At 41.0% G+C, this 24,341-nt stretch overlaps 1 protein-coding gene across 1 annotated transcript; it reads left to right on the top strand.

Annotated features, from left to right (window-relative positions):
* The first annotated feature begins 4 nt into the window (after positions 1–4).
* On the top strand, positions 5–20,029 carry LOC110953669 (trafficking kinesin-binding protein 1-like). Its single transcript, XM_022197787.2, has 18 exons — positions 5–175; positions 821–1,015; positions 4,351–4,427; positions 4,669–4,785; positions 4,867–4,967; positions 7,255–7,360; positions 7,456–7,534; positions 8,214–8,344; positions 8,441–8,515; positions 8,623–8,760; positions 8,837–8,913; positions 10,161–10,409; positions 10,574–10,851; positions 13,706–13,824; positions 14,415–14,622; positions 14,751–14,856; positions 16,138–16,263; positions 16,463–20,029. Exons 3-18 carry the CDS (start codon positions 4,377–4,379, stop codon positions 17,055–17,057), a joined length of 2,556 nt encoding a protein of 851 aa, XP_022053479.1. The 5' UTR covers positions 5–175; positions 821–1,015; positions 4,351–4,376; the 3' UTR covers positions 17,058–20,029.
* The last annotated feature ends 4,312 nt before the right edge of the window (positions 20,030–24,341 follow it).

The raw sequence follows: 24,341 nt of genomic DNA, 5'->3' as shown, positions 1-24,341 counted from the left end.
AAGCTGGCCTCCCCGGCCCCCTCCCTGCCCCCGGACCCAGACCTGGACCCGGACCCGGACCCTGAGACCGACCAGCGGCACACACAGGAGGAGCAGTATGTGAGCGAGGGCGAGTCAAGCCAGCTCGACACCCACCAGGCGCCTCCCGACTGCAGGGACGCCGAGACCATCACAGGTATGTTTGTGTGGAACAGGCAGCTTCAATTAAATAGCTTTTAACCCGAGGATTCTAGACATTTATCACAATGTTAAAAAGCTACACCTCCAACTGAACTCAAAACAAAGTGTCTAAAAATAGAAGCACAGCTTGAAATATGTGAGTCAGTTTTTAGATTGTGTTGCGATAATGTTTGTAATCGCTCTTCTCTCTAGTAAATGATGTGTATAGTACTTCTTCTGCTACTGGTTTAGTAAAAATGCATGTATTTTTGATTGTTTCTGACAGTTTTCTTTATAAAATAATGCCCAAATAGTGTCATTTTATAAGCACAAGCCATGGATGTAGTATTCAAAGTACAGAATAGTCCATCCATTTAACCACACAGCTAGAAATGATGTATGTATGTAAAAATATTTAAAACATTTAGTATTTTTAAAAGTAAAAATGCATAAACATTAACTACAAAACGTCTAAAATCTGAAATATGTGACTTTTAAACTGATACATGAATGCATTTGTACCATGTTGTGGCCAGCAGAGGCTAAGCTAAAAATAAAAAACATATTTAGTCTGATAAATATTGATATCTGCCATCAGAAACACCCCAGAGGCCTCAGTGGCAGCGAGTTGAGATTTACTTGTCCTCTCTGTGATGCTCAGATGTCTGCAACAGCACCGACCTGCCAGAGTTTGAGATCATCAGTCTTCTGGAGGAGCAGTTGCCGGTGTACCGGTTACGGGCTGACACCGTCTACGGCTACGACCACGATGACTGGCTGCACACTCCCCTGGTCGCAGCGGACGCCAGGCTCGACCTGACCACCGAGCAGATCGAAGAGACCCTCAAATACTTCTGTAAGTCAGGGTGGTGTCGGGTCATTCTTTTAATCCAGACAGTGTGAAAGCAGTTTGGAAAGAATAGACAGTATTAGTCAGGGACTTGCTGGGACTTTATCATAGCACAGAATGAAGTTATAATAAAACACAGTATTTCAGGACTGTAGAATGAGTGTAAGAGCATGTCAGGGTTAAACATACTCAAAACTCTCTTAAATCGCACCACAGAAATCGTCTTTTGTGCTTAGTGATGAGTATTTTTGCACCTTGCAAGTATGTAACTGCTGTATTTTGTCGTCAGACAAAAAAAGATTTAATTGTGTTGAGTTGAGTAAATTGCTAAACGGAATATGATACACTGGGTTGATTAATGATACACTGGACTGATTATAGCCATTTTGACGTAATTGTCACTGGGTGATGTGGCTGGCAAACAAAAAATGTCTGCAGACACTACTACAGGCAATTAGCACAACTACGAATAGCACATTAGGGACACAAAGAGTCTTAAATTAGCAGGAAACTTTACAAAACAGGTGCATGAATAGTGTGAGCTTATGTTATAATTAGCTGCTGTGCTTAGAGGTTTAGCGTTATTAGATGAGCTAAGATAAATCCCTAAACAGCAGCACAGCTCCATTTACTTAAATACCAGACCAGTAGCAGGAGATGCTGCTAGCTCCTGTAAAAACTGTTACTAAGTGCACAAAGTGTCATCGACTTTATGTATTTGCCTTCGACTGTCCTGTTTTCTAAACGCTGGCGTCCATTCATCGCTAATGTGAAGCGAACATGTGATTCTGCTCACTTTAACTCAGTTGATCCTCGAGGTTACATTAACTGAGGAGTGAAGCTGATGTTTGTGTAGTCTGTGTCACATAGACTTTCTCTGATTCCTTGTTTAAATGGAGTGCATGCCGCTCTTTAAAGTCATAGTTCCTAACTGAGTCAAAATCAGTGAGGCTCTTTTCTCCGTGATCGACGTTACCACAGGAAGTGATTGTGTTAGCTGGCTCTGGAACATCAATACATCGTGTTACATTAAAGATAACTGTTGCTCCCCCTGTGCCATATCACCACTCTGACTAACATACGGTTCACAAAGAGGCTTTCTGAATACAGAGGGTAGCTTCAGGGAGTGAGGACAGAACTGTCTGCAGAGACTTCCTCACATTAAACATTCATATTGCTTCTTGCTGTTGGTGAATTAAATTCTGCTCGGAATGCTTTGATGATGTTTATTAGCAACATTAAAAACACTTTCACTACATTCATCTGCATTAACACAGGCTGTTTAAATAGCCATATAATGTGTACTGTGTACATCTGTTTCCACCTTTTATCTGTTTTTGATTGTCTGATACATATGGATATGTATCTCGTCTGCCTCCAGGCTCATTTGTCCTTTTCCTGTTTTGATGTAACTGAGATTGAAGCCTCCTTCCACAAGGTGGTGCCCACTTTCATGCTGCTTATAGTCTTGATTTTACTGTTGGTTGAATTTATACATCTGTGCCTAGACTTTCCTGTGGTTGTTTCTGGCCGGTTGCTGAATTTATTAATATTCCTGTAACATCAGAAGGGTTCACAGTTGTCTGTGTGTCGTTTAATGCTTCATTTATACTGAGAGTGCATCATGTCAGTGGAGACAGAGAGAGAAGAATTGGTAGGAAAAAGTGAATAACATGCAGCAAATGGTCCTCCCAGCTGGAAATCAAATCAGAGACTCACTGTTCGGGGCTCTCTAACCTCTCTATCGGGTCATCGCCCAATAACTATTTTTTGGTTCAAATATGACATATTTTCTGTACTTCTTCTGAGCACATAGCATGTAAGTTATTTTTGTAAGATACATTGTTGTTAGTACTGATCGTAACTGAGGATCCTACTGTGTGGAGTCAGGAGGGCGTTAGATTATTGGTGCCCAGCCTGTTGTGTTAGAGCTCAGCCTGTGTGTGTTAGCAGTGTGATCGATAATGTGCATGTTCATGCATGTGTCAGGGGTTTGCTTGTGGATGAGGGTCGCCGTGGTAACAGCTGCTATAAGCAAATCTATGTTCGGCAGCCTTGTACAGAGCAGAAGAGAGCTGATGTGAGGTCGTGAAAGAAAGGTGGAAAGGAGAGAAATGTAGGAGTTGTGCTAGTACTTCTAAACTGCCCACTTCATCTTCTACCCTGCATCAACTCCTGTCCAATCACAACACGACCTCTGCTTCCGTTTCTCTCCAGCAGCTGTAGAGCATTTCCAAAACTCTTCTCTCTTTCTCCCTCACAGTTGCTCACAGTGGTGTCTATGTAGGCGGAGGGTAATTCAGTCTCTGAGCCTGTTACCCATCAGCTGAGCAGTAAGAGTTAGAGAGCTGGAAAGTGAATGGAGCAGTGTTTGGAGCGGCGGATGTCGGTGCTCGTCGATCATCGTGAAGCCACAGGAAGATATGGACAGCGCTAGCGCTTAATGACCTGGAGGACTGGTGCTGTAAGGAAAACAAGACAGGTAGAGGACAGAAAGAGAGATAGGTTTAATGAGATGTAGTCTGTGATAAGTTTCATTGTGGCATTTCCTTCTTGCTAGTGCTCTTGTTTGATTTTTGAAGTGGAAACTGACCTTTACAGCTCAAGGTTTCCCTGTCACGGTTTGTTTCTTGAGGTTGCAGGCTGTATTTTCATGATCTCAGGATCTCCAGTAGTGCAGCAGAGCAATTTGAAACAGTTGTGTATGTTTTTCTGGTTAATATTTGTCCACTGGAGCTTTCCTCTGGCTTTGTCCTAATCACTAACATGAACTGCCTGCAGCTTACTGACTTTGGATTTGCTCTGTTGTGACACATCAGTACTCGACTACACACACACACACAGACTTACACACAAATTCTTTGATGCTGTGTCCATGTGATTCAGAGTGTATCGTAGTTTGAACACTGATACCTATCTTTGTTTTCTAAAAACAAGAATTTCCAAGGTGATTTACCTGAATAATTCTGTGCTGGTTATACTATTAACGTGATTGCAGAGGCTTACCATAATGCATTCAATAACTGTGTACAGTGTGTTATTGACTGGAGCTGTGAAGTCAATGCTAACTGTCACCTCAGGGCAGCAGAGCTACTCTACAGCATTGAAAACAACTCTTTACCTTGAACTCTGCTCGTTCACACACTGACATTGTCTCATCGGTTGTCCTATACATGACCCGTCCACCACCTCTGAGCCGATAGCTTTTTAAACGTTACATAATGTGGCTGTGTGTGTGTGCCGCTGGACATGTTGGTATATCACAACTGGAGTGTGCAGCTTCTTTCTCAGTTTTGATCCACCATTTCCTCCCTGTGCTTGTGTGTCTTGGATCTCCACAGTGCTATGTGCAGACAGAGTGGGCCAGATGACGAAGACCTACAATGACATTGACGCTGTCACACGTTTGTTGGAGGAGGTGAGATGGTCTATTTTTGTCTGTTTCATCAGCGAAACTCAAAGCTGCAGTGGGAAGGATTTTATTAATCAAACTCAGTCACAGTGTGAAGCTGCGTCAGAAAGGATCCTACACTGTAGATATGCCTAGTAATAGTAAGCAGGACATCAGCAAGAATATATATGTGGTTTACTGATCTCGGATTGTGTGATTTTTAGGGTACTGTAGCTGTGTTTTACAACTCTTCTCTTTCAACCAACAGAAAGAGAGAGATCTGGAGCTGGCTGCAAAGATCGGCCAGTCGCTCCTGAAGAAGAACCGAACTCTGACTGAGCAGAATGACTATTTGGAGGAGCAAGTGGGGCAAATCACGGAGGAGGTCTGCTCGCCAACACACCATCGGCTTCGCTGTGTTCTGACGCCACATGTACACGTGTTCAACATGTCCGTCCTCTTCCAGGTGGCCCAGCTGCACCATGAGCTGAACCTGAAGGATGAGCTGCTGCAGTTTTACACCAATGCAGCTGAGGAGAGCGAGGACGAGTCCAGCAGCTCCCCAACGTTAGTGTCTTTTCTTTGCAGCCGAATGTTACTCCTCCAGTCTGTAAAAAAAATATGTAATTTACCCCTTTGAAAGTGTAAGAACTTGAGCATGTAAGGTAAGTTTCAAGGAGCAGCAATTCAAGAATCAGCATCAAAATATGACAGTACAAATATTTAGGTTGTGCACAGTAGTAGTCATTTCAACATTAACACAAAATTCAGATCAGTACACACGTGGACAAAATTGTTGGTACCCCTCAGTTAAAGAAGGAAAAACCCACAATTCTCACTGAAATCACTTGAAACTCACAAAAGTAACAATAAATAAAAATTTATTGAAAATTAAATAATCAAAATCAGCCATCACTTTTGAATTGTTGATTAACATAATTATTTAAAAAAACAAACTAATGAAATAGGGCTGGACAAAAATGATGGTACCCATAACTTAATATTTTGTTGCACAACCTTTTGAGGCAATCACTGCAATTAAACGATTTCTGTATTTGTCAATGAGCGTTCTGCAGCTGTCAACAGGTATTTTGGCCCACTCCTCATGAGCAAACAGCTCCAGTTGTCTCAGGTTTGATGGGTGTCTTCTCCAAATGGCATGTTTCAGCTCCTTCCACATATGTTCAATGGGATTCAGATCTGGGCTCATAGAAGGCCACTTTAGAATAGTCCAACGCTTTTCTCTCAGCCATTCTTGGGTGTTTTTGGCTGTGTGTTTTGGATCGTTGTCCTGTTGGAAGACCCATGACCTGCGACTGAGACCAAGCTTTCTGACACTAGGCAGCACATTTCTCTCCAGAATGCCTTGATAGTCTTCAGATTTCATCGTACCTTGCACACTTTCAAGACACCCTGTGCCAGATGCAGCAAAGCAGCCCCAAAACATTACTGAGCCTCCTCCATGTTTCACCGTAGGGACAGTGTTCTTTTCTTCGTATGCTTGGTTTTTGAGTCTATGAACATAGAGTTGATGTGCCTTACCAAAAAGCTCCAGTTTGGTCTCATCTGTCCAAAGGACATTCTCCCAGAAGCTTTGTGGCTTGTCAACATGCATTTTTGCAAATTCCAGTCTGGCTTTTTTATGAGTTTTTTTCAGCAGTGGTGTCCTCCTTGGTCGTCTCCCATGAAGTCCACTTTGGCTCAAACAACGACGAATGGTGCGATCTGACACTGATGTACCTTGGCCTTGGAGTTCACCTTTAATTTCTTTGGAGGTTGCTCTGGGCTCTTTGGATACAATTCCAACGATCCGTCTCTTCAATTTGTCATCAATTTTCCTCTTGCGGCCACGTCCAGGGAGGTTGGCTACTGTCCCGTGGGTCTTGAACTTCTGAATAATATGAGCCACTGTTGTCACAGGAACTTCAAGCTGTTTAGAGATGGTCTTATAGCCTTTACCTTTAAGATGTTTGTCTATCATTTTTTTTCGGATGTCCTGGGACAATTCTCTCCTTCGCTTTCTGTTGTCCATGTTCAGTGTGGTACACACCTTTTCACCAAACAGCAGGGTGACTACTTGTCTCCCTTTAAATAGGCAGACTGACTGATTATGAGTTTGGAAACACCTGTGATGTCAATTAAATGACACACCTGAGTTAATCATGTCACTCTGGTCAAATAGTTTTCAATCTTTTATAGAGGTACCATCATTTTTGTCCAGGCCTGTTTCATTAGTTTGTTTTTTTAAATAATTATGTTAATCAACAATTCAAAAGTAATGGCTGTTTTTGATTATTTAATTTTCAATAAATTTTTATTTATTGTTACTTTTGTGAGTTTCAAGTGATTTCAGTGAGAATTGTGGGTTTTTCCTTCTTTAACTGAGGGGTACCAACAATTTTGTCCACGTGTGTATATAATAATTATACACAGTTTGCACAGTATATTCTTTGTGTGTACATGTGCGTTTTTGTCATTCACTGTTAATGCATATTGGGTGGCAATCCTTTCATAAGAGGATTTTTGATATGGAAGGGTCCTTTACGTCTTTGAAATCTGAAATTACAGAGTTGAACTTGTTAAATATTCCTTATTTCATTAAATATTGTATTTTGTGAGAAGGAGTATATCTGTCTCTACAACAACCTGTTGAAAAATGAACACTTATTCTGTTTTCTTTTAGTGATTATTGATTTTTTTTGTCTTCTTTTTTTGTTTGAGAGTTTGTGGTCACTGATATCTCTGGCAGTAAAGAGATATTCTACTTCGGCTGGTAGTTTGTCCTCTCCAAATTGGTTTCTTTACCTTGCATTATAGTGTGGAGTCAGTTCACTCTTTCTTTGTCTAACCAAAGGGGTAAAAAGACTAAAGTGGAAACAGCTTCTGGAGGCTTTGTGAGTGACACACTCCAGAGAAAACTCAAAGAGCTGGAAGAGGAGAACCTGTCACTGCGCTCAGAGGTATCACACACAATAATAGCAGCAACATGAAACTGTTAACCGAGAACCTGAAACTGCTCAGAATGTTTGGTTTAATCAGGGATGTGTGTGTGCAGGCTAACCATCTCAAGTCGGAGACCGAAACCTATGAAGAAAAGGAGCAACAGCTTGTCAATGACTGTGTCAAAGAACTCAGTAAGTTTTGTCTTAGAATTCTTTTTTTTCTGTGGCATTTTTTTCCTGCATATGCAATACCTTTCAGAAGTTTGGGGTCACTTAAGAATGTCCTTATTTTTGAAAGAAGAGCTTTTTTTCAATGAAGATAACAATTAATGAATCAGGAATACAGTGATCTGATAGTCTATTTACTTATTTTTATTAAAAGATGGTGATACAAGCTGGCTATTGAGGAAACATGTATCAAACAAGTTGCCCTTCGTACTGCACAATACCGTTGAAGTAGCTTTCAAGTTAAAAAAGGCCGGTGACTCCTGGCCTACATATTTTTATTTTGGTAAAGGCTATTCTAGCTGCAAACGGCTGATTTTTAATGGAATATCTACATAGGGGTACAGAGGAACATTTCCAGCAACCATCACTCCTGTGTTCTAATGCTACATTGTGTTAGCTAGTGGTGTTGAAAGGCTAATTGATGGTTAGAAAACCCTTGTGCAGTTATGTTGGCACATGAATAAAAGTGTGAGTTTTCATGAGAAACATGAACGGTAGTGCATGTGCACATCTAAACAAGGCTTTGACTAAAACAGTCTTTTTTCCTCTTTCATCATTGTTCACCGTTTCATTCTCTACACAGCACATGATACCCTTACACTTTTCTCTTAAACCTAACCATTTCCTTTACATGCATGTTCAGGGTTGTCCAGCCTCCAAATCTCCACCATAGCAGAAGAACTGGCTCGTAAGACTGAGGATGCTTCACGACAGCAGGAAGAGATCACACACCTCCTCTCTCAGATCGTAGATCTGCAAAAGAAAGCCAAATCTGTGAGTACACCGTTCTAAACACATACATGCACATTTCAACCTAAGTGGTGTAATGTGATAGTCTCGTGTTGCTAAGCAAAGCTCATGTGTGTCCAGTATGCAGTGGAAAATGAGGAGCTGTCTCAGCACCTGATGGCAGCTAAAGATGCTCAAAGGCAGCTCACAGCAGAGGTAACTCTCCTCATTGTCCAATCATGCTTCGTTCTTTGTTAACACTGTATTTCTATGAGTGTTGTCATGATATCAGGCTGTTTTAAATATCTACATCTGTACAACAGCTCCAGGAGTTGGAGGAGAAGTACTCCGAGTGTATCGAGATGCTGCATGAAGCTCAGGAGGAGCTAAAGAACCTGAGGAACAGAAACTACTCTGCAGGAACCCCCCGCCGCTACCACCCACTGGGGCTGTACCCGATGGTGAGGGACCGTGTGTCGTTGGGTCGGTGTGTGCACATTATCATACACCCTTTATTTACGAGTTTTTGTGTTGCAGGATTCTCTGGCCGCTGAGATTGAGGGAACCATGAGGAAAGAGCTGAGTCTGGATGACCCTGAGTGTGAAGAACAGAAGTATGTATTATATGTACCCAATGTGACACTGTAAGAATTGTGTATCGTGGACAATCAGTATACTCTACAGGTTATTTTGACGTGATGTTTTTACAGTGTACAATACCACTTGTAATTTGGTTAGGGAAAGAAAAATAGCCATCTTCCACATATAATTCTACACAGGCCCCATTTAGTGTTACAGAAAAAGAAAACCAAGTAAAAGTACAAATAGTGGGAAAAACTAAGAAACTTAGAATTGCAATTTCATTCAGGGGTGTAGAATGACGACAAAAAACAGGTTTATTGGTTGAAGGTGGAGTCTGCAGTTCAAGAGAAAGAGTGTTGATATTTAGTGTATATTTATGTGTTGATATGTGCTCACATGCTGGACTATTGTTGTGAGGCTCAGTTTGAGTTACTTTGTTTGTTGTATTGTGTAAAAACTATAATGACCATTATGACCGCGCTAATCAAAAGAAACGCTGGTGTTTGCTGGGACATTTCATCTATTGCAGTAGGACGAAAGGCAGAATTTGTCCAGCATCTTAAATGACAAAAACTGTGTTGAACTGGAATTGCTGACTCCTCCTTTAAGAAATAATACATACCAAAAATATTAGCTGATGTTGAGTACAGCAGAAAAGCAACTGTCGCCTCACTTATTTGCCTCCATCAAACAGTCAAGTTGCAGTTTACATCTGTGTCTGTCCAGACTTGACCTTTTGGATATGAGACATTATCATTATTTTATCCTGTTAGACATTTGTGTGAAATGTTGGCATAATTAGCATGATCTTTGAGCACCAAGATCTAATCTGTTCTTTCATAAGTCTAAGTGTATGTTTGTACCACTTTTGAATAAATTCCTTAAACACCTTCCTGAGATATTGGATTCATGAGACAAGATGGATGGCCTCCTGCATGGCTGTTACTGGGCATAAATAGAGGCAAGAACATTTCATCAACCTATTTTATACAAGTGTTCGTGTCTCTCAAAATAATGGTCTTATTTGTCAGCTGATAGTAGCTGATGTAGCCCATCCAGAGCAATAAATAATAAATGATGTGGCTTTTTGGAGTGTGGGTGCTCAACTAGGTAACTAGTGTTACAGGGCAGAAAGTTGGGTGAAATTCACTGAGATTTAACTCTTCCCCCAAGATACATGAAGAAATATGAGGAACTTCACATTTAGAAACAGCAAGAGGTCTCTGACCAACACTAATAACAGAGAAGAACATTAATGCTTATGTGTTCGACTGCTCAGGAGCCATCGGAAGCGTGTGTTTGAGACGGTTAAAAACGTTAACCAGACAGTTCGTCAGAGATCACTGACTCCAACCAGCGCCAACATCCCGGGATCCAACCAGTCTCTGTCAGCTCGAACATCCCCTCAGTCCAGTGGTCTCTCCACTCCCCACTCAAGTATGTATGGAGGTGACCTCAGTGGAGACGGCTTCGCCCTTGACAACCGAACACAGAGCATCCTGATGGAGACGGCATCCAGTCAGGACAGGTGAGGAGGAGTAATGAATAATGATTCAGAGTGACCTTTAAGACTGATCATTTGTGAATGAATCAGTGAAGAAGTACTTCTTTACACAACAGTGCTGTCAGGAATCAGTTTTTGAAAAGCTTTCTTGTTCTCTGGTTTCTGTTTCATTCCTGCTCCGTCAACAGTGCAGAGGCCCGAGAGAAGAAGTCGACTGGTGCTGAGGACCTTCGGCTGGCCCTCCGTCGTCTGTCTCTGCGACGACAAAACAACTTGAGCGAGAGGCGCTTCTTTGAAGAGGAGCGAGAGCGGAGACGGGGAGGACACATGGGACTCCAGGACACCCTGGGCCAGGAGAGTGTGTTGACCCCCTCCGAAAGCATCATGTCCCTCGGGAACCTCCACCTGTGGGCCTCACGAGGGCCTTACCTCCCCGATAAACTCCAGATCGTCAAACCACTCGAAGGTGAGGGAGAAAAGGAGCGTGGGTCAAGCTGCAAGGTGGGCAAGAATCAGGAAGGCGAGCGGCATCGAGGGGTCGGGGCAAAGAAAGGGAGCAAACGAGGGTGGGGGGCCGATGGGGAGAGGAGGCGGGAGAACTGGCATGGGCGAACTTTAGAGGGGGAAAGGGAGAGAGGATGGGCGTGGGACAGGAGGACTGGAGCTGCGATAGAGAGGGAGAGAGGAAAGAGGTGGGCCAGAGACCGAGCTGGTGGCAGGAAGACGAGCAGTGTGAGGGAGAGGAAGGAGAGGCCACTGTCGCTGATGCTCTTCAACTCTTTCTGGTCTCTGATGCATCATCACAAGTCAGGCAGCTTCGCATCTCCACACAGCTGTTACAAAGACACACAGCCCAGAGGGTGGTTGTAGACACACACTCAGGATTAAAAAGAGGAAGAAAGAGGGGATGGCTCTCTGGTTATACAAGGCGTCTATAGTCTGTATATAAAAGAGGAATGTAGCTATTGTGCTGTTGGTTTGAGAAACTACTATTTTGAGGCCTCACGGTTGACTTTTATCATCTTGGTCTTTTATTCTCAAGAAGTTGAGGGCACTATGCTTACATTATGTTAGCAACTTGTCAATCATAAGAGACACCTTAAAACATACTCGTCATTGTGTATTGTACTCCAAATTAAACCATGTTGTACTAAATGAACATCATGTATTTAAACTAGTAGAAGGATGCTGAGTTTCCCACTGCCAGGCAGGAGGTATGGAGGAAGACCAAAGAGGAGGTTTATGGATGTGGTTAAAGAGGACATGAAGGTTGTTGGTGTGAGAGAAGAGGATGCAGCAGACAGGGTTAGATGGAGGCAATTGATTCGCTGTGGCGACCCCTGAAGGGAAAAGCCGAAAGGAAAAGAAGAAGAAGTATTTAAACTAGTGATTGAGACCATAAACTCATTAGAAATATATTTACTAAGGTAACAAATAAAGTGAGAAGTAGAGTTACTTCTATATAGTTTGATTTATTTCCTAACTGGTAGATTCTCCCCCTGCTGGTGGTTAAAAAGAATGCAGGCTTAAGGTACTTCTGCAGTGGTTTCACTTTTAAGACCTAGAGGTTTCGTCCATCTGTTATATACAGTCTCTGAATACTTTCAAATCATTTGCTGCTGGTTTTCTCAATAATCTTGACATATAAGAGAAAACACATGATGATCTACATGCGGTTGTCCAGTAAATTGACCTTTACTCAATTTTTTGGTGGTGACTGATCTTAGCTGGAGTTTTTTCTTATATGACAGTGAATAGAGTGTGGACATATGCTTTAAATTCACAGCAGCATTTTATCATCCTCCTTCAATTCAGAATTGATCTAATTACCTCCGCCAGGAGGTTATGTGATCATCGGAGTTTGTTTGTCTGTTTGTCTGTTAACAGCATAACTCAAAAAGTCATGGACGGATTTTCACCAAATTTTTACAGAATGTCCGGAAGAGCAAAAGTAACAATCGATTAGATTTAGGAGGTGATCTGGATCACCGTCTGGATCCAGGATTTTTTTGAAGGAGTATGTACAATTGAGAGATGGCCGCCAGACCCGATGCTCTTCCGGACATTCTGTAAAAATTTGGTGAAAATCCGTCCATGACTTTTTGAGTTATGCTGTTAACAGACAAACAAACAGACAGACAAACAGATGGCCTGGCGGAGGTCTGCACTCTCCGAGTGCTTTTCTAGTTTCAACTGTGGCTGCAGTTTGCCTGTGCTGCCCTCTGCTGGTAATACTTCATACCTCATTTATAATGTGCTCTCCCTTTGACGCCCATAATATCTAGAAGCCCTACTTTTTCTTCTCTTTACATACATTTTATTTATATGTGCATTCTTTTTCTTCTTTTTCTTTCTTCCCTCTTTATGTGCTTCATGATCAGTTTATTTATTTACAGTCTTTCAGTTTTTCATTGCTCACTCTGTCACTTCTTGCTCCCTCTGTTGTCTGTTATCAATTTATGTGTGTGACTAATAAAAACATTTTCTCATGCTGGTTTGCTCCTCCATTTCATTTCATTTTCATATTACTTCTCTGCTATCCATCGCTTTTTACTGCCTCTGTTTTCACCTTTGTCATGTACGTACACTACCATTCAAAAGATTGGGGTCACTTAGAAATGTCCTTATTTTCTATGAAGATAACATTAAGTAATCAGAAATACAATCTAGACATTGTTTCTGTGGAAATTTCTAGCTGGAAGCAGGAGATTTTTAATGGAATATCTACATAGGGGTACAGAGGAACATTTCCAGGAACCATCCCTCCTGTGTTCTAATGGTACATTGTGTTAGCTAATGGTGTTGAAAGTCTAATTGATGACTAGAAACCCCCTGTGCAGTTATGTTAGCACATGAGTTTTAATGGAAAGCATGGAATTGTCTGAGTGACCCCAAACTTATGAATGGTAGTGTATGTCACTGAGACTTATCCTTCTCTTCAGTTGTTCCTTTTTCGTGGATATGTTCATTACAGAGACATTGAAAAGATGTTATTGGCATCAAATACATGAATTTATTGGCCATATGCTTTTGTCACATGATCTGTAGCCCATATCATCAAATATTCCCTGTGTGGAATATGTCACATCTACTTTGCTGCGATAGAACAGCCGCAAGTTTTTCCTGCACCATAATACAGAACCAGTTACTACTTATTATTATTCTACAGGTGATACATTCAACAGAACCCAGTGGACACTTCCACGTGAACAAATCTCTTCAGTAAAAGTGCCTGGTGATGATGAAAAACCCATTTGAACGTTAAACATTCCCTCGGGGGTTTATTTGTGTGTGCAGTTATACTCCTTTCTGTCCACCAGGCTCCGCCACCCTGCACCACTGGCAGCAGTTAGCTCAGCCTCACCTTGGTGTGATTCTGGATGCCCGGCCGGGAGTCGTGTCAAAAGGCTACAGACCACTGGAACTAGAGCTGGAGCAGGTCTGTGTATCAGAGTCCACATCTACAGCTAATGCATCTCTGTATGTTTTCCATACTGTATGTACAACTGTGTTGGGTTTAGCATATTACTGCTAACAAGTATTGAGGTTTAAAGTTTTACTGTAAATCAACTAGTCTGTAAACCAGACTGCATAGTGTACAGTAAAATGCTCCAGAAACTACTTTTTGATGTGATGATACCAACTAGCTGTTCATCTACCTGAGCTCTGAAGGTACAGTGATGACCAAATTATATACTGACCACTATAAATCATTGCTCAGACAGGATGACTGAACTTCAAAATATAAAGGTGCTTCTGGAGACAATCACTGGAAGTAAGCAGTACCATACATGCATCAATGCATTGGATAAATGTTGTGGATTTCCCGATGTCCACTGAATCATAAACAAAAATAAATTAAGTGAAACTTTGTTAGAATCTTTAGAGGGAAATGAAAAAAAACCTTGTGTATGTGCCCATACATCATGACTGCATTTGTTCACCCTGACCCTCCTCCTAATAATTCTTCATTTATTTGTTGATAATTGTTCATCCTGATTTGTCCTCTCTGTGTTGTTGTGTCTGCAGGTATATCCATGGGGTGGCTTTGAGGAGGATGAACCAGGAGAGCAATACTTCCAAAATCTGCCCACCTCCTCAGCTTCTGCCTCCCCGGCTGTTCCCTCCACCTTCAGCACGGGCGACACCAACCTCGCCCAGCCTCCGGCCAGCCTCGCCCCACCTTCTCCGCCTTCTCCATCCCCATCACCGCATCTTAGTAACACCGACGCTTTGGGTGAGGCCAGACTGTGCACTACATTTACATGCGTATATGTGAAACTGTCACATTGTTGAACCTGATAGAAACACCTCGAGTGTGTCATGTTGCTTGAAAATGATTGCCGGTGTTTGCATGACTTCCAGCTGCATACTACCCTGGTAAATGCATGGCCCACACCAGCTCTACTTACACCTTTACAACCTGTCGGATCCTCCACCCGACTGATGAGCAGACGCGGGTGACGCCAAGGTAAGCACGGACATGATCCCTCTGCTGCTGACTGAAAATGTATAATCCCCGTCAACTCTTTGTTGATCCACCACAATTCAATCATTGTCAACTATTGCAAAGTTTTGCTTTTCTGCTATTTATTGACATGTGCCTCATTACAATAATAACTAGAAAAGTACTCAGAACGCGTGGTACTACAATGAGGCTGTTCATTCCCTCATATGGCATTGTCAGAAATGCAGATTTTTTTTATATAAATACAACATTTCTTTATTAGTTATTGATGATCAGAAATCACGGCACTATAGAATGTGACCATTTAGTATGCATGCGACCACAAACAAAATGACCTTGCAGTGAGTGCAAGCGTGTGTTATGCATGTGTACGATATGTACAGATATTGAATCGCGTGACCTAAAGATGTAGCAGGCGGCGGGAATTGATGGGACTCGGAAACACCCCCACAATTTAATCAATTGTTCCTTGTATCATTTCCGACAGATGAGTCCCAAAAAGTCCGCAGTGGTTGATTTGTAGTTGGATCACAATCATGTGATCGCAGCAGGCAGCTGACGTAGCGTTCACTTGTTGTCATAGTTACAGTGATGCCATGTCACTATCTCGCAATGATACAGAAATCTTTAACAAATCTGTGGATCCAGACTATAAGCTGCATCACTGCCAAAATCTAATCAATTGGTGCTTGTGTCATATATGAACTTTCTTGAAAATTTCATACAAATCTGTTATTTAGTTTTTGAGTCATGTTACAGACAGAAAGACAGACCGACAGATGTATGCCGATTGTCACGTAACTCTGCAGCATTCCTTGGCAGAGTAATAACGAAACACTAGATTTATATAAGAGCTGTCAGGTGTTTGCCTCAGAAAAATGGGCATTTTCTCCTCTCTTGAATGGTGCATGCTTTTAAAAAGCTATAAAGCTACTTAAGGGAGAAACATAAATGCAGCTTTAACATATTATGCAACTTCTTGTAATTATCTTGTATTATGCTTGTAGAAGCCTATAGTGTGACTAAATCTCACAGGACTAAATGAGGTGGGATTGTGTCCAAGCAACAAGTCAGTTTTGTGCTAGACAGTGGGAGGGTGCTAAATAATGCATGTAGGCGCTTATGGTTCAAACATTCTCTGTGCGCAACAACTGCTGTTTTGGTTATTATAACAATGACATATCACGAAAGTGCGATTTAAGTTGTTGAAGTCAGCCAGAAGTAGCATCTTTTCATATTATTATGTCTCAGTGTGTAGTTTAGTCTTGTTTTACTTCGTTCCAGTCTAAATCCAGTCCCTGCATCGTCCTCCTGCGTTATGACCAGCACTCTGTTGGGAACTCCTGCTGCTACTCCCTGCACGCCTCGCAGGCTCAGTCTCAGGCCCTCTGAGTCCTCAACTAACCTCAGGCAAGGCACCACATACAGTAGATTGTTATCTAAGACATTAGCTTATTTTTGCTACTGTAGGAAACAGAATGTTGCCTGTAATTGAATTAGCTGATTGTTACTTATATAGTTTAATAAAGGCATCCACTCTAGATCACTGACTGTAAAAAGAAATCAGATTGTGTGATTTTTCACTCATGACTGTCTCATGGCTGTGCAGAGATGCAACACGCACCACCAGCACCTCCCTGGGCTTAGTGCGCCTTCTCCAGGAGAGAGGAATCTCAGCAGCCATGTATCACCAGAGCCAGGGCCTGGAGCACGGTCAGGGCAGCGGAGGAGTCCTCTTCAGCACCTCCATTGCCCCAAACCGACCCCCCAACCCTGACCCTCTGCGACCCTCTACCCCTCCAAACTCCCCCACAAGACAGGGAGCTTCAGCTGTGCCGACCTCCGCAGGCTTCGACTTCAAGAGTCCCTCGTATGACAACTTCCTGGCCTCCAAACCGGCCCGGTCCATTCTGAAGGAAGTGACGGGGGGGATGAGAGGCCGGCAGAGAGGGAGGGACTGTGAAAGTCAAACAGACGTTAGTGTGACCGTCCACAACCTCAACCTGCTGGACAAGGTGAAGCGGTTGGGTGTCGCTGGAGCTTCGGGGGGCAGAGCGGTGAGTCCCAGCCCCATCCTGGGGCCTCTGGGGGGGCTGCGCAGATCTGGCTCCCCTTTCGGGCCCGATGGAATAAGAAGGAACCGGAGTTATCCAGGCATGGTTGGAGCCAGCATGGTCATGAAAGCCCCGGGGCCTCAGGAGTAGTCTGGACTGCTGCTGACCATCAGGGTGACAGAGAAGGAGCCAGGCAGAATAAAGGACCGGCTGCTGAGCAGTCAGCTGGAGCCCCAACACGGACTGACCAGGTTCATACTGTGCGACTACAACATGGTACCACTGACCCATTTCCACCTGGATGCTATCCACTCTTTAAAGCTTTTAAGTGGCAAGTCATGCTTAAAATACAAGCAAAATAACGAAGGATTAGTTCACCCAAAATACAACAACATACAGCAGTCAGCCACAACATTAGAACCACTGACCTGATATTGTGTAGATGTAGTGGGTCACAATGTCCTGAAGCTTGGTCAACAGCTATGTTTAGGTCAGTGGTACATGTCAAAGTAACACCCGTATGAATGCCAGGACTAAGAGATAATCAGTGATCTATACTTTACATGCCAGTGGTTTAGTCTTGCAGCTGATTGGTGTATTTCCTCATACCCCTGTCCTGGTTTGGAACCATATATACACAGTATTTTTTGCTTTTTGTGCCCAGATTTTGCAATATCTCTAAAATTAATGCTTGAATCAGAAATTTCTTACTACATGCAATTACATTCAAAAATGTTTGCATCGTTTTTACTTCAGTGTCTTGACAATGCTTTCATAAATTGGAGTGAAATTTGGCACAGACATGCACAAGCCCTTTAAACAGAATTGTATCCATTTTGATGATCCTCTGATCATAGTGTCACCATGTTAGAGTTTAACATATCTAAAGCTTTATGCCCAAATTCTGTTAAAACTAAAATAATTCCCATTTACAGCAGCAGATAAATCTCCATTTTCAAATTAAGATGGTGAACAGTACCAGCTAAATAGCTTTCATGTTCCCTGCCTTCTTTCTCAGAGCTAGGTTGACTCTCAGATATTAAAAAATCTGGACACACAAAACTAGTTTTATGTAATTTAATTTTATATAATTGGGTGAACTGACCCATTAATATGAGAATATATTGAAACGAGAGCGACTGAGATCACTCAGATGCCTGCTTTGGAGACTGACTCTGCTGGCTAGATGTAGTACTCCCACTCTTGCCTTTTCTGAAGCGCATCCACAAAATCCCACACACATCCGGACACACACAGGTGCACACTGTTAGATCTTCCATTGCACTGGCTGGGCTATTTGTAGTCGCTGTAGCACGACTAGACCATGCTTTTCTTATTCAGTATGATGGAATTAAGATCCACGTTTTATATCTGATGAAAACTTTTACACCAAATTCATAAAATCCGTCATGTTCTTCCTCCCTCTCGTACCCTTACCTTAATCCCTCTTGAAGTGATTACGTTTGAGTCTGACACAAGTACTTTCAGCAAATCACTGCATAGATTTTATGTCAGTATTAAAGACACACTGGTTTAGTTTCTTAATTGGCCATTAGACAGGGAAGCTGATGGTGCTTTCACTGAACTGGATGGATCAATACGTTGAAGCCACAGCTCACAAAGAGCACAGAGAGAGATGAGGGGCTAATCAGCCTTCACGGTCGGAAGCTTTTGGACATTTTTCTTAAGGTTTTGTCGGAGAGATGAAGCAATATAGTGCCTCAGCCTTTTGTGTTTGGTGATTTATGTCTCTCATGCAGCTGTTAAGTAGCTCACACGACTGTAGTTGCACTTGTATTTATTTATTTTGAAAATTCTACCCTTGATCGAAACAATTTCTCCTGAAAATCACATTGTCTTACACACTGTATATACTGTTCATTGTCACTGAAATGTCAGCAATGGCACACTTAAAAATGAACTGTTATGTGTAGTGCATAACCAAGAACCACACGTCACTGTAAGTATCGGGGTGAGCATGTAGTCAGGGTTTTTTTTCCAAATAAAAAGTTATCAAACAATAATTAATCTTTTTTTCCGCTCATTGAGATGTTATTTTTTTCTTCATGAAAATATGACTCATTCGGGTCTGGGGTAATCATGACAGGAAAACGATTCGACTTCTTTGCCCTCCTCCAGCAGATGGTGCTCACAAATAACTCAATACGTAGTGAATATGTGAGGGTAGTACATTGTGTTTATCCATCTGTCCACGTTGGTGCAGTCATAATCCATTAGCCATTCACCATCTGCAGCTCCTGAGCTATGAGGGACATGATGAGGGCTGTTTAATAAACCTCTACTTCTGAGCGAGAGGTTAGCAATAACAGAAAAATGCCACTATGACAGGCGGGGAGTGTAATTAGAAGAGATGAAACTGATTCAAATGCCACTGACATCTATCATGTTGATATTTGTCATCTTGGAATAATATTTTGATAATTCTATTTGTCACAAGAGCAACACTTCCAAAGCTGGAAGAGAAGATTCATAGTGAGGTGCAAACAGTATCACGCTGTTTCCTCTTCTGGACACAGAAATGATGTGAAGTGTGGCATTGGTTCTCATAATAGTTCAGATAAGTTAATTTCTGGTTCTATTAAACAGCGATGAAGAGGTATTATTTTGATATGTGAACACTTCTCAACATCAATTAAAATGAATGGCACAAGGTTTTGTTCGGACCAGTGTTGCCAGATTTAAAATTACTTTTGTATTTGTGTGATGTTCAACTACCACCCCTTAAACTTCCCCAACTTCCATAATTTCAAGATGTCACAGCTTCATAGTTGTGAAATTCCACAGAGCAGGTTTGGAGCCCTTTTGGTTATTTATCAAAACATAGTGTAGAAGTTTGTCGTCAAATCATCTTTTGCTGCAGATATCCTTAAGTTTAGTTTAATTTGCTGTACAAAAATCATTATGACTATGTTATTTGCACTGATAATGTGCTTTAGTGTGATTTATTTCAGGGCTCTTGTTTCTTTTGTTCTTTTTTAATTGTTGCTAAATTCTAATTTTTTTTGACTCGGAGTCACAGACAAGAATTCCAATATACCTGTATTGTGATGTACCTGTGCAAATGACAATAAAATGTATCGTATTCTATTCTTATTAACTTACACAGTAGAGTGCCTCGTGTGTGCTGCAATATAAGTGTGCTGTAGCCAGAGCTCAGCGTGATCAGCTTGTTAATCCATGGATGTATCAAACTTCAAAATTAACTGTGAGTCACTGAAAACAAATTTTTGGTGTTTTGCAGTCTGGATTTCCAATATACACAGCTGCCCTTGAAATTCAGATGGGTGATGAATGAAAGGAAAAATTATGAACTCTTGACCTCAGAGTGAAGCTGCCCAGTAGGTTGTTATGCTGTGAGGGGCATTTTACTGACATAGTTCTCCTTAAGGTCAGTTCATAGTTACTGCAGACCCATTCATAGACCAAAGCAGACAATAGGTTCTCACTGTCTTTTAACTGTTTATAATAAACACAGACAAACACTGGCTGGGAGTGACATGGAACTTTTTACTGAATTGATCAGCTGTTTACTGATTGAACTGTAGCACTGTGTCAGTGATTATTCCTGAGCACAGTGAGCAGACATAGCACAAGGTTTCTGGAGAATTTAGACTTCATACTGTGTTTGGATTCATTGGTGTAAGTCCACTACTTCACTTGTGATTATTGTGCATGTCATCACACAACCTCTACTTAAAATAAGCATTTGTTTAAAGCACATTGTTTTCCTGGCAAATGCCAAGTTGCTGTTCTTGCAATGTGAACAGTCCCTGTGGTTGTAAAGTTTGGACTGCGCGTGGACCATCACAGATGTGGGAATATGACAAAATTTATGTCACATCTACATTTGCAGACCCCTATAAATATGTACAAAACATGATTTAGCTCTAAAGCCACTGCTGTAGTCTTTGTCTACACGGATGTGAGAATCTGCTGGGGTCCACGTGATGTAACTTTTATTGTCTCCGCAGTTTGTGAGAGTCTGCATGAACCCCTACACAGGCAGTCCAATATTTGTGTCACAATTCTTTCCAGGCAGCAATCACACTATAAATTTAATAGTGTTCATGCTCAGCAGTAATGTGTAGACATAGATACAACCTAGTACATAATGGAATGGTGGCCTCCGAGTGGTCTGAAAAACAGCATAAGGACTGTATAATACTTTCTGCATCTGTAAGACCACACAGGTCCCTCTGAAGTCTGCATGAAATAACTTTCATCATTTCCCCAAGTCTACAAATCCACATGGACCCATTCACACGTATATACGTGCATCCCAGAATTCTCTCTCTTCTTCGTTTGCCTGGCAACTATGATGCAAGAGCAATATTGCGCATGCTAAGCTGTAGTGTGTTTGCACAATATATGCAGATACGACCAACAGCGCACGTATGAAATAAAGTCAGCCAAGACTCCCGTGGACCAGAAAAGCAATGTAATAACAAATATCCATCTGTATTGTCTGAAACTGTTCATCTGTGTGTCTGCAAGAGAATCTATCAAGGCTTAAGACTGGCCTTAGAGGAGAACATCACTGCGAATCAATAAAAAGTTGTTCTGAGTGATCACCGTTGTCCTATGATAAGACATTTTCATCCTGAGGGCAGCGGTCTCTTCCAGGATGACTATTCTATCATCCACAGAGCACAAGTGGTCACTGAATGGATTGATGAGTGTGAATTTCCCTTGGGATTCACTTGAACTTCCCTTGGGATTAATAAAGTATCTATCTATTGTATGTTGTCCAAAATATCCTTAAGAAGTCGTAGCTTAGGATGTTGTCAAAAATGTCATTACAACTGTGATAGATTAGTATGTCACCCAAAATGTGACCAAAAATGTTATAGTTTATTATGTCATGCAAAATATCATTAAAATGTCATAGTTAGTGTGTCGTCATATATATGAAAAAACCTAATACTTTAATGTGTTGTCCAAAATGTAACCAAAAACATCATAGTTTAGTATGTCATCCAAAATGTAACCAAAAACATCATAGTTTAGTATGTCGTTCAAAATATGACCAAAACGTTATAGCTTATTATGTCGTCTAAAATGTGGTGTCTAAAATGTCGATACCTGCTCGTGGCCCCTTACTGCATGTCTTCCCCCAATTGTTCTCCCCATTTCCTCTATCTCTCCTGTCAAATAAAGCCAAAAAAAAAGAACCTGATACTGTAATATGGCATCCAAAAACATCATAATTTAGTATGTCGTTCAAAATACGACAAAACGTCATAGTTTAGTATGTCGTCAAAAATGTGACCCAAAACATCAGTTTAGTATGTCATGCAAAATATGACAAAAACGTCATAGTTTTGTATGTCATCAAAAATGTGACCAAAAACATCATAGTTTCGTCTGTCGTCAAAAATGTAACCAAAAACATCATAGTTTATGTTTTAGTCTGTCATTTGTGTGTCCGTCTGTCTGTCTGTCTGTCTGTTAGCAAGATAACTCAAAAATGCCTGGGCAGATTTACATGAAATTTTGAGGGGATGTAGACTGTGGTAAAAGGAAGAGCAGATTTAATTTTGGTGGCAATACGGAAAGGATCCTGGATTCTGGATCACTTTGAATTTTTTATTTAGTATGTGGACCAAAATATGACAAAAACATCATAGGTTAGTATGTCGTCCAACAAATTGGAGCAAGGTGTCCAGATAGCTCAACTGGATAAGAAGGTGATTTGTAACCAGAACTGTGTCAGAAACACGGGTTCAAATCCAGCTCATGATTCTTTACTGCATGGGTTTCCTGTTTTCCTCTCTATCTTTGGCAGAGGTCTACACTCTCTGAGTGCTTTTCGAGTTTAGTATGTCGTCTAAAATGTGACGAAAACGTCATAGTTTAGTATGTCGTCAAAAATGTGACCAAAAACGTCATAGTTTAGTATGTCATCCAAAATGTAACCAAAAACATCATAGTTTAGTATGTCGTTCAAAATATGACAAAAACGTAATAGTTTAGTATGTCATCTAAAATGTAATGAAAACGTCATAGTTATGTATGTTCTCAAAAATGTGACCAAAAACATCATAGTTTAATATGTCATGCAAAATATGACAAAAACGTCATAGTTTAGTATGTCGTCCAAAAATGTGACCAAAAATGTCATAGTTTAGTATGTCGTAAAAATGTGACCAAAAACGTCATAGTTTAGTATGTGGTCCAAAATATCACAAAAACATCATAGTTTAGTATGTCGTCAAAAATATGACCAAAAACATCATAGTTTAGTATGTTGTCCAAAGTGTGACCAAAAACGTCATATTTTAGTATGTCGTAAAAATGTGACCAAAAACGTCATAGTTTAGTATGTGGTCCAAAATATCACAAAAACATCATAGTTTAGTATGTCGTCAAAAATATGACCAAAAACATCATAGTTTAGTATGTTGTCCAAAGTGTGACCAAAAACGTCATATTTTAGTATGTCGTCAAAAATGTGACCAAAAACGTCGTAGTTTAGTATGTCGTCAAATATAAAAAAAAACAAAAAAAAAACAACATGTTAATGTACAGCACCTGTATAGCTCAATGTGTTAAGCAGGCGAACCATGTGTAGTGGCTGGTCTCCTACGCAGTGTCCTGGGTTCGATACCTGCTCGTGGCCCCTTACTGCATGTCTTCCCCCTATTGTTCTCCCCATTTCCTCTATCTCTCCTGTCCAATAAAGCCAAAAAAAAGAACCTGATACTGTAATATGGCATCCAAAAACATCAGTTTAGTATGTCATGCAAAATATGACAAAAACATCATAGTTCAGTATGTTGTCAAAACTGTGACCATAAACATCATAGTTTTAGTATGTCATGTAAAATATGACAAAAACGTCATAGTTTAGTATGTGGTCCAAAATATCACAAAAACATCATAGTTTAGTATGTCGTCCAAAATATCACAAAAACATCATACTTTAGTATGTCATCAAAAATATCACAAAAACATCATAGTTTAGTATGTTGTCCAAAGTGTGACCAAAAACGTCATATTTTAGTATGTCGTCAAAAATGTGACCAAAAACGTCATAGTTTAGTATGTGGTCCAAAATATCACAAAAACGTCATAGTTTAATATGTCATCAAAAATGTGACCAAAAACGTCATAATTTAGTATGTCATCCAAAATGTGACCAAAAACATCATAGTTTAGTATGTGGTCCAAAATATCACAAAAACGTCATAGTTTTGTATGTCGTCAAAAATGTGACCAAAAACGTCGTAGTTTAGTATGTCGTCAAATATTTAAAAAAAACAAAAACAAAAAACGTGATATTGTACAGCACCTGTATAGCTCAATGTGTTAAGCAGGCAAACCATGTATAGTGGCTGGTCTCCTGCGCAGTGTCCTGGGTTCAATACCTGCTTGTGGCCCCTTACTGCATGTCTTCCCCCAATTGTTCTCCCT

This window comes from Acanthochromis polyacanthus, chromosome 11 (genome assembly GCF_021347895.1).
Source record: "Acanthochromis polyacanthus isolate Apoly-LR-REF ecotype Palm Island chromosome 11, KAUST_Apoly_ChrSc, whole genome shotgun sequence".
In the NCBI taxonomy this organism is placed as follows: domain Eukaryota; kingdom Metazoa; phylum Chordata; class Actinopteri; family Pomacentridae; genus Acanthochromis; species Acanthochromis polyacanthus.
This window is presented reverse-complemented; position numbering and strand designations above follow the sequence as displayed.

Bases quoted from the DNA above. Each gene is read 5' to 3' on its own strand.
- LOC110953669 (XM_022197787.2), top strand. From the start codon at position 4,377: ATGACGAAGACCTACAATGACATTGACGCTGTCACACGTTTGTTGGAG. The intron at 7,535-8,213 runs GTAAGTTTTGTC...ATGCATGTTCAG, and splicing joins TGACTGTGTCAAAGAACTCA to GGTTGTCCAGCCTCCAAATC. The intron at 8,761-8,836 runs GTGAGGGACCGT...TTTGTGTTGCAG, and splicing joins CACTGGGGCTGTACCCGATG to GATTCTCTGGCCGCTGAGAT.